The sequence below is a fragment of the Salvelinus sp. IW2-2015 genome, linkage group LG3, assembly GCF_002910315.2.
Source record: "Salvelinus sp. IW2-2015 linkage group LG3, ASM291031v2, whole genome shotgun sequence".
Taxonomy (NCBI): domain Eukaryota; kingdom Metazoa; phylum Chordata; class Actinopteri; order Salmoniformes; family Salmonidae; genus Salvelinus; species Salvelinus sp. IW2-2015.
The window spans coordinates 28,638,690-28,651,074 of record NC_036840.1 but is presented as its reverse complement, the minus strand read 5'-3'; the positions used below and the strand labels follow the sequence as shown (position 1 = coordinate 28,651,074).

At 43.2% G+C, this 12,385-nt stretch overlaps 1 protein-coding gene across 19 annotated transcripts in view; it reads right to left on the bottom strand.

Moving 5' to 3' along the window:
* The window catches only part of LOC111954133 (receptor-type tyrosine-protein phosphatase delta), a 612,441-nt gene that overhangs the window by 43,026 nt on the left and 557,030 nt on the right, over window positions 1–12,385 (bottom strand). For 13 of the 19 annotated variants that reach the window (XM_070435959.1, XM_070435960.1, XM_070435968.1 and 10 more), the window contains 3 exons: window positions 6,761–6,970; window positions 5,109–5,269; window positions 1,732–1,746 (listed from right to left, as the gene is read on the bottom strand). In XM_070435959.1, coding sequence (XP_070292060.1) covers window positions 1,732–1,746; window positions 5,109–5,269; window positions 6,761–6,970 — 386 coding nt within the window. The remainder of the gene's footprint in view (window positions 1–1,731; window positions 1,747–5,108; window positions 5,270–6,760; window positions 6,971–12,385) is intronic. The other 6 variants (XM_070435974.1, XM_070435978.1, XM_070435983.1 and 3 more) reach the window with 1 other exon arrangement.

Here is a 12,385-nt window from a genome sequence, read left to right as displayed (position 1 = left end):
TATAATGTCTTAATGATAAATTACATCAGATGTTCCAGGATAGTTCAAGTCCTCCTTTAATCTGACAGATTGTGTTATCTTTAGTATACGTGGGGATCAATGCTACTTTTAGTGGGACATATATCGTAATGTTCATAAATGCTTATCAGATTAACAATTCTAGAGGCAGAAAGTTAAAGCCCGGTGATTAACTTCAGTGCATCTTTAATTCCTTCCGACAATAAGAACAGAGTTTAAATAATTCCACATCATGCTTATAAGAAGATATCGAGGTGCCATATGTATTCAGACCTAAGATTAACCTACACGGAAGATGGAGATTTCATCAATGAACTATAATCTGTTTAAATAGGGGATTTAATACTTTTTACCACTTGCAATCGTTACCAAAGAGCTTTGACAAAGGGATCTGCCCAAAGACTCAATACATTTGATCTGTGTAACGAGAAGTGTACAGAGTACAAGGGGGACTATCACTCTACTACGAGTGACCTTTTAAATAGTTCATCATCATTTGACTTCTGACCTCCAACCTCTCCTAGTCAGGGCTAAGTAAAATCACTGGCCTGTGACCTTTGCATTATATGGGAAGCAATGAGGCTTGTGTAAACAGCCTTGGGGATCAATGGTGTAATGGTCAGGAACAACAACAAAAGACGAAATGGGTCGTGCGAGGTCGATACCGCCCTCTGAGGTCATCGTTGCATGCGTTTTAACACATGCAGYCGGGACCATACAGAATGACTCAAGCCTCCATACGATTTGCTACATTTGGTGGAGAATACGGGCAACAACCAAAAAAGGCTGAAAATGATAGACTCTGTGTTCAGATGTACCCATGCTATGTCTAACATTGTGAGAGTGTGGTAAATCTACCTTAACTAGAACCTACAATGTAATAGCCATCTAGCGAATGTAATGTAATAGCCATCTAGCAAATGTAAAATGCAATGCAATGATTGGGGAGTAGTTGTGCGGGGAAAGATGGAAAAATGCTGTTAAAGTGCTTTCCTGGCCAGTGAGTACATTTGGCTGTGACGTCATACTGTTGAAGAAATATATCTATTTTTMATATATTATTGGCATTCAATGTTCATGCCAACTAGCATTTTGAGAATTAAGGAGAAAGTGAGGGGGAGCAGTCAAMGCATTGTAATGCATGCAGGTCTGTTCTAGGCAGAAAAGTAAGTTGTATCTTGCGGACAAATGGTGTTGGAATCTAAGAAACAGGGATTTCTAGCGGTTGTGTTCATCAGGAAATGACCCCGTCGTATTGAGACAGACAGGACAATCAGACGTGTTGGTGAGATGGCTCAGTATTCAGTYAATATCAAGATGAGGACATTACAATGTGTCAACTCTAATGACYAGGTAGGTTCTCGTCAAATGGGAATAATATCAAATATATTGATGTTTTAATYTAATGTAGGGCGAGAGTAACGAAAGCAATGAAAGATCACTTAAAATCTTTAAGATGAACTGTCCTGGCTGATCAAATATACGGTGTCAATTCAAATACAAGCATTTGGCACTTGGGTCTGAATTCAATCAATGCAKACAGCTGACTTTTGAAAGAGCGTTGGATTTGCACAGCAGRGGAAAACCGCTTCCTGCAATGATTGAACTCTGTCCAACAAGATAGAATGTAGGAAATGTTGTCAAAGGGATACTAAAGGGTTGAGGTGGGGGTTGTTGTGGTATTGTCAGCATATCACATCCTTTCGCTCTTACCTGTCTGGTTTGCTGCTCCATTCGTAAGCAGGGAAAAGAAAGCATGACAGGACGTTAGCTGGCACGACAACATGACCCGTCGCTATGACGACTGAATAATCTTGACAACAGTATCACGCCCCATAGGCTGAGGTTGAAGTATAGCATTCATATTTTATACTGTATTGTACCATTTGAACAAGTGGAAATACATGTGTCTAACTACAAAAAATAACAATCGTATCTCAATGTTGATTGGCGTGCAAGATTYGCATTGCTTCGCTACTGACACCACGCTCAATTATTCCCCTTTGGTTATTTGTTGTTTCAAATACTATAATTTCATCACAGGTGCAATCCAAAGATATATCTCTTTTGGGGGGGGGGGGGGTCCTTTCAGGTGGTTGATTGTAACTCAAGCATGGAAGGTCTCTGTGTGTCTGTTTCTATGCTGAAGAATAACTGCATCAAGGCAACAACACATGACAATACAAATAATGTGCCTGCATGAAGCATTGAAGAAACTCCATAGAAAAACCTAGATAATATCATTTGAGTTTATATGGCCTTTCCCCTTACCCGTCGTAAAAAAAAGCCACTTATCTTCGTTGTGATCTGTTTTGGGGTCTGGAACACAGGGAACCATGACCTTCAGCTCAGATTAACATAAAACATTTTATGATCTGTATCCAAGTGTGGATGTAGGTGTGCATCTTCCTGTGACTGATTTATACAGTTCATCAGCGATGCTGTGTTGCTATGATCTTGTCCTTTCCCTTGCCTCAACACACACAGTAATGTTGTCATTTTCTCTTCACACAGGGCACCAATTCTATCACATTGATCTTGACAAGTGATATATCTCCTGGTTATGGACCGGAAAGTCCCGACACGCTGGTGACATTGACTTGGTCATTGTTGTGTAAATCTGCCTGGGCACAAACAGAAAACAGAGAAGCCTCCCCCTGCCCTCTATGTTAATTCCATGCCCGAAAGTTAGTTCAATACTCTTCTCGGGTGCCTCTGACATTGCACGTCCAACATGGAAGCCCTGGGACAACCAAACAGTCACACACGCCTAACAATTTAAGGTAAATAGCCATAAGACTCAATGATGTTGAATTGGTATTGGTATTTTTAATGTTGGATTGATGTTGGTATATTTAATGAATATCTATGCATTCAGGGATACTTTGCATGTTCTTGTGTGGTGTTGAGTGGACAACATACCTATTGATAGACTGACTATAAGCCCAGATTCACCAAAGTCTTCTCTCAAGACTGATTCTCTCAGTAATGCGTTAATATGRTCTACAGTGTCATTCAATGTGGATGCTATGGAGACTGCTCCACGTGGCCCAAAGCAGTATTCACTCAAGGTTGAAAATAGACAAGGGAGAAGCTAGGATAGAGAGAGATGTGTCCTTGTGAAGCACCAGGGCAACAAGGGGTCAACCAAGCAAGCCAGGAGCGTGGTTCTCTTGTGTGTGTGTGTGTGGGGGGGGGGGGATTCAGAGGTGGCCTTAGGGCCTGTTCTAAAGCAGCATTCGCATGCACTGACACGTAGCAAATACTCTGAGCACTCCCCTCCTACGCCTAACTGATGAGCGGTGACAGCTAACGGCCAGCTTCTGCCGGGTTCCAGAACAAGAGATSCTCAGATCTTTTCTCTGTGTGTGTGTGTGTGTACAGTGCCTTGCAAAAGTATTCATCCCCCTTGGATTTTTATTAGGATTTAATGTAATAGGCAAATTGTTTCAAAAAATTCTATATATWRTTTTTTTTACGGAAAAGTGGTGCATGCATATGTATTCAACCCCTTTGCTATGAAGCCCCTAAATAAGATCTGGTGCAACCAATTAGCAATTAAGTCACATAATTAGTTAAATAAAGTCCACCTGTGTGCAATCTAAGTGTCACATGCTCTGTCACATGATCTCAGTATATATACACCTGTTCTGAAAGGCCCCAGAGTCTGCAACACCACTAAGCAAGGCGCACCACCAAGCAAGCGGCACCATGAAGACCAAGGAGCTCTCCAAACAGGTCAGAGACAAAGTTGTGGAGAAGTACAGATCAGGGTTGGGTTATAAAAAAATACCCCAAATTTTGAACATCCCACGAGGGACCATTAAATCCATAATTWAAAAATYTYAAGTATATGGCACCACAACAAACCTGCCAAAAGAGGGCCACCCACCAAAACTCACAGACCAGGCAAGGAGGGCATTAATCAGAGAGGCAACAAAGAGACCAAAGATAACCCTGAAGGAGCTGCAAAGCTCCACAGCGGAGATTGGAGTATCTGTCCATAGACCCACTTTAAGCCGTACACGCCACAGAGCTGGGTTTTACGGAAGAGTGGCCAGAAAAAAAGCCATTGCTTAAAGAAAAAAATGAGCAAACACGTTTGGTGTTTGCCTAAAGGCATGTGAGAGACTAAAATTGAGCTTTTTGGCCATCAAGGAAAACGCTATGTCTGGCGCAAACCCAAGACCTCTCATCACCCAAGAACACCATGGTGGGAGCATCATGCTGTGGGGATATTTTTCCATCGGCAGGGACTGGGAAACTGGTCAAAATTGAAGGAATGATGGATGGCGCTAAATACAGGGAAAATCTTGAGGGAAACCTGTTTCAGTCTTCCAGAGACTGGGACGGAGGTTCACCTTCCAGCAGGACAATGACCCTAAGCATACTGCTAAGGCAACACTCGAGTGGTTAAAGGGGAAACATTTAAATGTCTTGAAATGACCTAGTCAAAGCCCAGACCTCAATCCAATTGAGAATCTGTGGTATGACTTAAAGATTGCTGTACACCAGCAGGAACCCATCCAACTTGAAGGAGCTGGAGCAGTTTTGCCTTGAAGAATGGGCAAAATCCCAGTGGCTAGATGTGCCAAGCTTATAGAGACATACCCCAAGAGACTGGTAGTTGTATTGCTGCAAAAAGTTGCTCTACAAGTATTGACTTTGGGGGGGTGAATAGTTACGCACGCTCAAGTTTTCWGTTTTTTTTMGTCTTATTTCATGTTTGTTTCACAATAAAAAACATGTGGTAGGCATGTTGTGTAAATCAAATGATACAAACCTCCCAAAAATCCATTTAAATACCAGATTGTAAGGCAACAAAATAGGAAAAATGCCAAGGGGGTGAATACTTTCGCAAGCCACTGTATGTGTTTGATTGAGAGTGCTTGTGTACATGTAAATGTGTGTGTGTGTGATTGAAAGTGCATGGTATATGTGTGTGTGTGCGCCTGTGCGTGTGATTGAGCGTGTATCTTTTCTGAAAGGTAGACTGTGTGTGACAGTGTATTTGAATGTACTTAATGTGTCTTTACCTCTATCACCTTCTCGTGTGTGTGTGTGTGTGTGTCTCTTTCTCCAGTCCTTACCTCTTGTACAGGAGGATGGCGATGACGATGCAGATGATGAAGACAACAGCGAGCACTGGGCCCACTACCCAGATAAGTCCCTCCTCCTCGTCAATGATTGGCTGGGGGTCGAGGTCAGCTGACACAAGAGGGTCAGAGTAGGGGCTTGTGGCATACATGGTCTGGGAAGGAGAGGAAGGGGAGTGGTATTAGTCATCACCCTGTAATTTTGTTAAGGCTCTCAGACTACAGATTACGTGAGAGAGGCATTAGACCACATGTGTAACTACTAGTGGGATCATTTATTTAAAAAATAAACATTTAATAGGCTAGTAACTACATGTAAGTAGAATACAGCAGAGTAGAGTAGAGGACGAACTTGGGAAATGATTTGAGCAKCACAATGCAGTTACCCAAGTTGTGCAGAATAGGATAGGAAATACTTTTGGCTGACTCCAATGCCACTATTCCTCTGCCTACCGTGACTTTGAAAACACATTTTGTGATCCCAGTTCAGACTAGGTTCCTTATCATTCCTCAACATAAAATGATCTCCTCCTCTACAGTGTCTAGAAAAACAACCTGCACTCTCTCACATCTCTATCCTCACAGAGGAACTCCGATCAATAGAACTCAGCCCTTCTGTGAGGCCACTGAAAGTTTCCAAGTTCAAAAGTTTCCAACTTTCATCTTAGAACACGTAGATTCGGTCAGTCTGACTTTCACAAAGACATTGGGACAACCTGTATYTGACGTCTAGGCCACCATTAGCCGATTCAAAGTTATTGTGTCAATGCTAATTTACCAATTCACCTCTCCAAACAATATGGGTATGTGGTAATACTGTGTCTTTAATATCTCTCATTTCTGCCCTGAATGAGTTCCGTCACGTCATTCTGAGGGGAACGAAATAAAGACTGTGGCTTTGGTGCAAAGAAAAAGCCAATCAGTGCTGTGGTGGATAAATTGGAGATTCCCTCCCATTTTGTCAGCCCACCCGCCTGCCATTAGCATCCTCCTTTACCTGTAGTCAGGACTGGCGGAGTCCAAGACAGACTGCCGTAAAACCTCCCAGCTCATCAAATCCATCATTCTTCCACGTTTAGTCAACTAATCATGCCCCTTTCTCCTTTGACACACACACACAACACACACACACCCCACACACAACACACACACACACACACACACCACACACACACACACCACACACACACACCACACACACACACACACACACTGGCTGCAGTGGAGGAGATAAAGGCATTCGCCCGTAGGCGCGCAATTAAAGAGGAGTCCCGTTATAGAGATATTCCTGCGATTGGCAGGAGCCTCTGTGGAATTTCCCCTCTGCAGTAGCAGACTCCGTTCTTTGCCGTGGCCCTTTTTCAGAGACCGGAGCTCAAAAGGACTCGACGTAACGCATCCATCCAAGGGAGGTGCCCCCTGCCAAGACACAGTGGATTTGGGTCTTTGACGTTTAACATGCAACTTTAAGCATGAAGGCGAAAGATCCCTGGCAAAGGAAATCGCCAGAGGGCCGACTGTAGTGCCTGTTTGAACTAATTCCTTTATGGAGTGGGGTGTCTTAAGAGAAGGGAAACAAAGGAAGAGGGAGAGAGAGAGAGAGAAGAGGTTTCTAAGAAAAAAAGAATAAAAAGGCATATACTTACATTTTCAGAGATATCGAGGACAGCAAGCACAAAGAAGATGTACTCTTGGCCGTTGGCGAGCTGCTTGTTTTCAAAGTCACCATAGATCTTGGTGTCTCCCAGAGTGAAGTCGGTGGGAAGGTCTTTGAAGTAGGCAGCGATGTAGGCTTTGGGCTCAGCTTGCCTCCGGAAGCGAAGGCCTCGGCTTGTTCGGTTAATCTCTTTCAGCAGCTAAAAGTGAAGAGTAGAAATGATGCAGACAGTCGATAAAAAGGAACAAAGACAGTTGTTTTACTGTCGCACAAACGTGGACACAAACACACACACACAGATCAAATCTGTGTTACATCCCTCCTGATTACAAAAGCTCAAACTACTGATTGCAACGGAAGAGGAAATATTACCATTTGGATTTCATTTGTCTTACACGGCAAGGATTTTCGACATGTGTGGATTTACCTAAATMAGATTCTAGAATAATCATTAGTACTGTCAAACATTTCAAAAGGATTTTAAGTAATCAAAAATCAGATTTATTTAAGAAAGGAGAAAATGTTTTGATGTTCCAGTGGCTCTGCCGTTTCTGTMTGTGTGTGTGTTTGTGAGTGTACACGTGTGTGTATGTGCATGCATGTGTGTGTATTGTGTTCCTGACTGGCTCAGGGTGAAATCCTTGGCCCTGATGTCACAACACATTTTTTATTTTTGGCTCCATTGGCGTTAAAAAGAGGACGAGGGCTAAAGTGCTAAAGCATTGCATAACCTTTGAAGAAAAGAGAGGCAAATATGTTGTAAACTGACWAATTTTGCAGTACTTGTGGATAGGTAAGGATATATTACGTTGATATATTCCTCAGATACCAGAACCATCACAATTGCATGATGGCTTATAGTCACTGGAATGCACTTATTTTAATTGTATATTAGCGAATACCCTGTGGCATGCTAAACAACAAGGGTTAATATAGGTGGGGTTACTCATTGAAAGTGCTAAGAGCACCAACTGTACTATGTTTTGATTTAACTTCTTATGGCTGCAGGGGCAGTATTGAGTAACTTGGATGAAAAGGTGCCCAGAGGTGCCCAGAGTAAACTGCTTGCTCCTCAGTCCCAGTTGCTAATATATGCATATTATTATTAGCATTGGATAGACAGTCTGAAGTTTCTAAAACTGTTTGAATGATGTCTGTGAGTATAACAGAACTCATTTGGCAGGCAAAAACCTGAGAAAAAAAATCCAACCAGGAAGTGGGAAATCTGAGGTTTGTAGGTTTTCAACTCATCGCCTATCGAATACACAGTGGGATATGGGTCAGTTTGCACTTCCTACGGCTTCCACTAGATGTCAACAGTCTGTAGAACCTTGTCTGATGCTTCTACTGTGAAGTGGGGCCGAATGAGAGAGGAATGAGTCAGGTCTATCATGACCTGAACATGCTCTGACCATGCGCTTTCACATGAGGGAGCTCTGTTCCATCGCACTTCTGAAGACAATGGAATTCTCCGGTTGGAACTTTATTGAAGATTTATGTTAAAAACATCCTAAAGATTGATTCAATACATTGTTTGACATGTTTCTACTGACTGTTCTGGAACTTTTTGACATTTCGTCTGCTTTTAGTGAACGCGCTTCCTGATTTTGGATTTGTTTACCAAACACGCTAACAAAAATAGCTATTTGGACATAAATGATGGACATTACCGAACAAAACTAACATTTCTTGTGGATGTGGGAGTCCTGGGAGTGCATTCCGACGAAGATCAGCAAAGGTAAGTGAAGATTTATAATGCTATTTATAACTTTTGTTGACTCCACAATTTGGCGGGTAACTGTATGGCTTCCTTTTGTGGCTGAACGCTGTTCTCAGATTATTGAATATTGTGCTTTTGCCGTAAAGCTTTTTTGAAATCTGACACAGCGGTTGCATTAAGAACAAGTGTATCTTTAATTCTATGTAAAACATGTATCTTTCATCAAAGTTTATGATGAGTATTTCTGTTATTTGATGTGGCTCTCTGCAATTTCTCCGGATATTTTGGAGGGATTTTTGAACATGGCGCCAATGTAAGCTGAGGTTTTTGGATATAAATATGAACTTTATCGAACAAAACATATATGTATTGTGTAACATGAAGTCCTATGAGTGTCATCTGATGAAGATCATCAAAGGTTAGTGATTAATTTTATCTCTATTTCTGCTTTTTGTGACTCCTGTCTTTGGCTGGAAAAATGGCTGTGTTTTACTCTGATTTTGCAGTGACCTATCATAATCGTTTGTGGTGCTTTTGCTGTAAAGCCTTTTTGAAATCAGACACTGTGGTGGGATTAACAAGAAGTGTATCTTTAAAATGGTGTGAAATACTTGTATGCTTGAGGAATTTTAATTATGAGATTTCTGTTGTTTGAATTTGGGCCCCTGCACTTTCACTGGCTGTTGTCATATCGATCCCGTTAACGGGATTGCAGCCATAAGAAGTTTTTAACCGACCTGCAAGACCAGGTGTGTTGAATTTAGGCAATCACTTAACTGATTAATTAGCTCAGTTGGTCTGGTGAGGTGCCTAGTTGGAACAAAATCCTGCAGTACCTGCAGCACTCCAGGAACAGGGTTGCCTACCCCTGGCCTCAAGGTATCACTTAAACAACAATGCAATGGTGTTCTGTTCCTTGCTCAGCATGGGTAATTACACACACACACACACACACACCGCCACTCCCATTATGTAAGTGGCCAGGAGCCTTACGCAACATCAAAATCAAAATATAGGGGTGAGTCCCCAAGGCGACTGCATTGTATCATAACAGAAAAATGCTGCTTCAGCATATTTGAACCAGTCTAACCCCCTCTCCGCCCCCCGTCTCCCCCACGTCTCAAATTGCATTGTTGCACTGCACTAATAGGACGACCTGTCATTATTTACCAACTAGCAACACCAGGCAACCTGGACAGAATGTGAATTAGGTCACACTTTTACAATGGCAGTGTGATTGCTTCCGCACAAAAAATGCAGAACTTGGCTTGCTCTTATGGGAAAGTGTAATGGTATGCAGTTCTACGCTCAAGTGTTATTGCTATAGGCTACAAGATAACGCTGATTCATGCCCAATGAAAACTGACATAAATAAGTGATTAAGGGAATGTATGCAAGGGTTTCATGTCTGCTTGACTTCCCGYAATGAACACATCGTATCAACGTGAGCCAAGCCAGCTACTCGGTCAGAACTCAAACTCCATATCTCTCTCTCTCTGGAGTGTGTGTGCGTCTGTCAAGTGTCTGCACTGGCTTTGGCACATGGGCCGGTGGCACTGTCCGATAATGTCTTCAATCATCTCCCATGTCAACAGTGCTAAATCCAACCGCCCTTGGGAAAAGTTGTGAAAAGGTGAGAGCCCGATATTGACAAACAAATCAATTCTGACGGGAGGGGGCGACTTTTGGGTAATCGTTCAAGGCGTGACACATCAGCCAAAATCGGCAGATGAGACTCAGCGAGACAACAGCATGGCTACCCAGACTATTTGCATTGCCCCTCCTCTTTTACACTGCTGGTACTCTCTTTTGTTATCATCTATGCATAGTCATTTTAATAACTCTACCTACATGTACATATTTCCTCCGCCGAATACAACAGGTGTAGAACTTACAGTGAAATGCTTACTTACGAGCCCCTAACCAACAATGCAGTTAAAAAAAATATGGATAAGAATAAGAAATAAAAGTAACAAGTAATTAAAGAGCAGCAGTAAAATAACAATAGCGAGACTATATACAGGGGCGTACCAGTACAGAGTCAATGTGACGGGGGCACCGGTTAGTTGAGGTAATATGTACATGTAGGTAGAGTTATTAAAGTGACTATGCATAGATGGTAACAACAGAGAGTAGCAGCGGTGTAAAGGAGGGGGGGGGGCAAGGCAAATAGTCTGGGTAGCCATTTGATTAGATGTTCAGGAGTCTTATGGCTTGGGGGTAGAAGCTGTTTAGAAGTCTCTTGGACCTAGACTTAGCGCTGCGGTACCGCTTGCCGTGTGGTAGCAGAGAGAACAGTCTATGACTAGGGTGGCTGGAGTCTTTGACAATTTTTAGGGCCTTCCTCTGACACCGCCTGGTATAGAGGTCCTGGATGGCAGGAAGCTTGGCCCCAGTGATGTACTGGGCCGTTTGCACTACCCTCTGTAGTGCCTTGCGGTCGGAGGCCGAGCAGTTGCCATACCAGGCAGTGATGCAACCAGTCAGGATGCTCTCGATGGTGCAGCTGCAGAACCTTTTGAGGATCTGAGGACCCATGCCAAATCTTTTCAGTCTCCTGAGGGGGAAAAGGTTTTGCCGTGCCCTCTTCATGACTGTCTTGGTGTGCTTGGAACATGTTAGTTTGTTGGTGATGTGGACACCAAGGAACTTGAAGAGCTCAACCTGCTTCACTGCAGCCCCGTCGATGAGAATGGGGGCATGCTCGGTCCTCTTTTTCCTGTAGTCCACAATCATCTCCTTTGTCTTGATCACGTTGAGAGAGAGGTTGTTGTCCTGGCACCACATGGCCAGGTCTCTGACCTCCTCCCTATAGGCTGTCTCGTCATTATCGGTGATCAGGCCTACCACTGTTGTGTCATCGGCAAACTTAATGATGGGGATGGAGTCGTGCCTGGCTGTGCAGTCATGAGTGAACAGGGAGTACAGGAGGGGACTGAGCACGCACCCCTGAGGGGCCCCTGTGTTGAGGATCAGCGTGGCGAATGTGTTGTTACCTACCCTTACCACCTGGGGGCGGCTCYTCAGGAAGTCCAGGATCCAGTTGCAGAGGGAAGTGTTTAGTCCCAGGGTCCTTAGCTTATTGATGAGCTTTGAGGGCACTATGGTGTTGAACGCTGAGCTGTCCAAAGACACTTCTGGAAGCGCTATCTGGAGACCCACTTACTGCAATTCATTGAATGCCATCCATAGTATCTTATGAGTGCTAGGAATGTTTCACATGTGTTAGGCAGGTGAAGGCCATTAACATAGCTGAGAGACGGTCTATATGCGTTTGACGCATCACAGAGAGCATGCACACTTTACGGTTTGACGGGAAAATCCTTACGTAAGCTTTCTCCACTAATGTACCTGAGCATACACAGTGCATGAAAGCTTCTCAAATACCTAGACCGGCTAAATATAAATGTTGTCAAGTACTTTTGTGCATAACCAATGTGATACCTCTCCCTTGAATAAGGACAGACACAGAGGCCTGATGCAGCTCTTCATGGTAATTTCAGTTGAGAGGGAGAGAGGAGGTGGGAAGGGGGGGGGAGGGGGAGGAGTTGCAGTGCACTTGATGACTACTCCATGTTCTACCTCATTTCCATATGAATAATGCTATTTGCATCAATCAACGAGCCCTGTCCACAGGTTTCCTCACCCCATCCTCTCCTATCTGCAGAGTTAAGAGCCGAGTTCTTCCTACCACTTTTCTTTTTAGTAAGACTTGAGAGAGCGATGAGACCTAGGCAGTCTCTACTGGATTTGGGTTGAAGTTAATTCCATTGTAATTCACTCAGTATTGAGTCGTCATTGTGAATAAGAATTTGTTCTTCACTGACTTGCCTAGTTAAAAAAATATATAATAATATTGTGAATCCACAACAGGAATCGAATGGTAATGTCTAA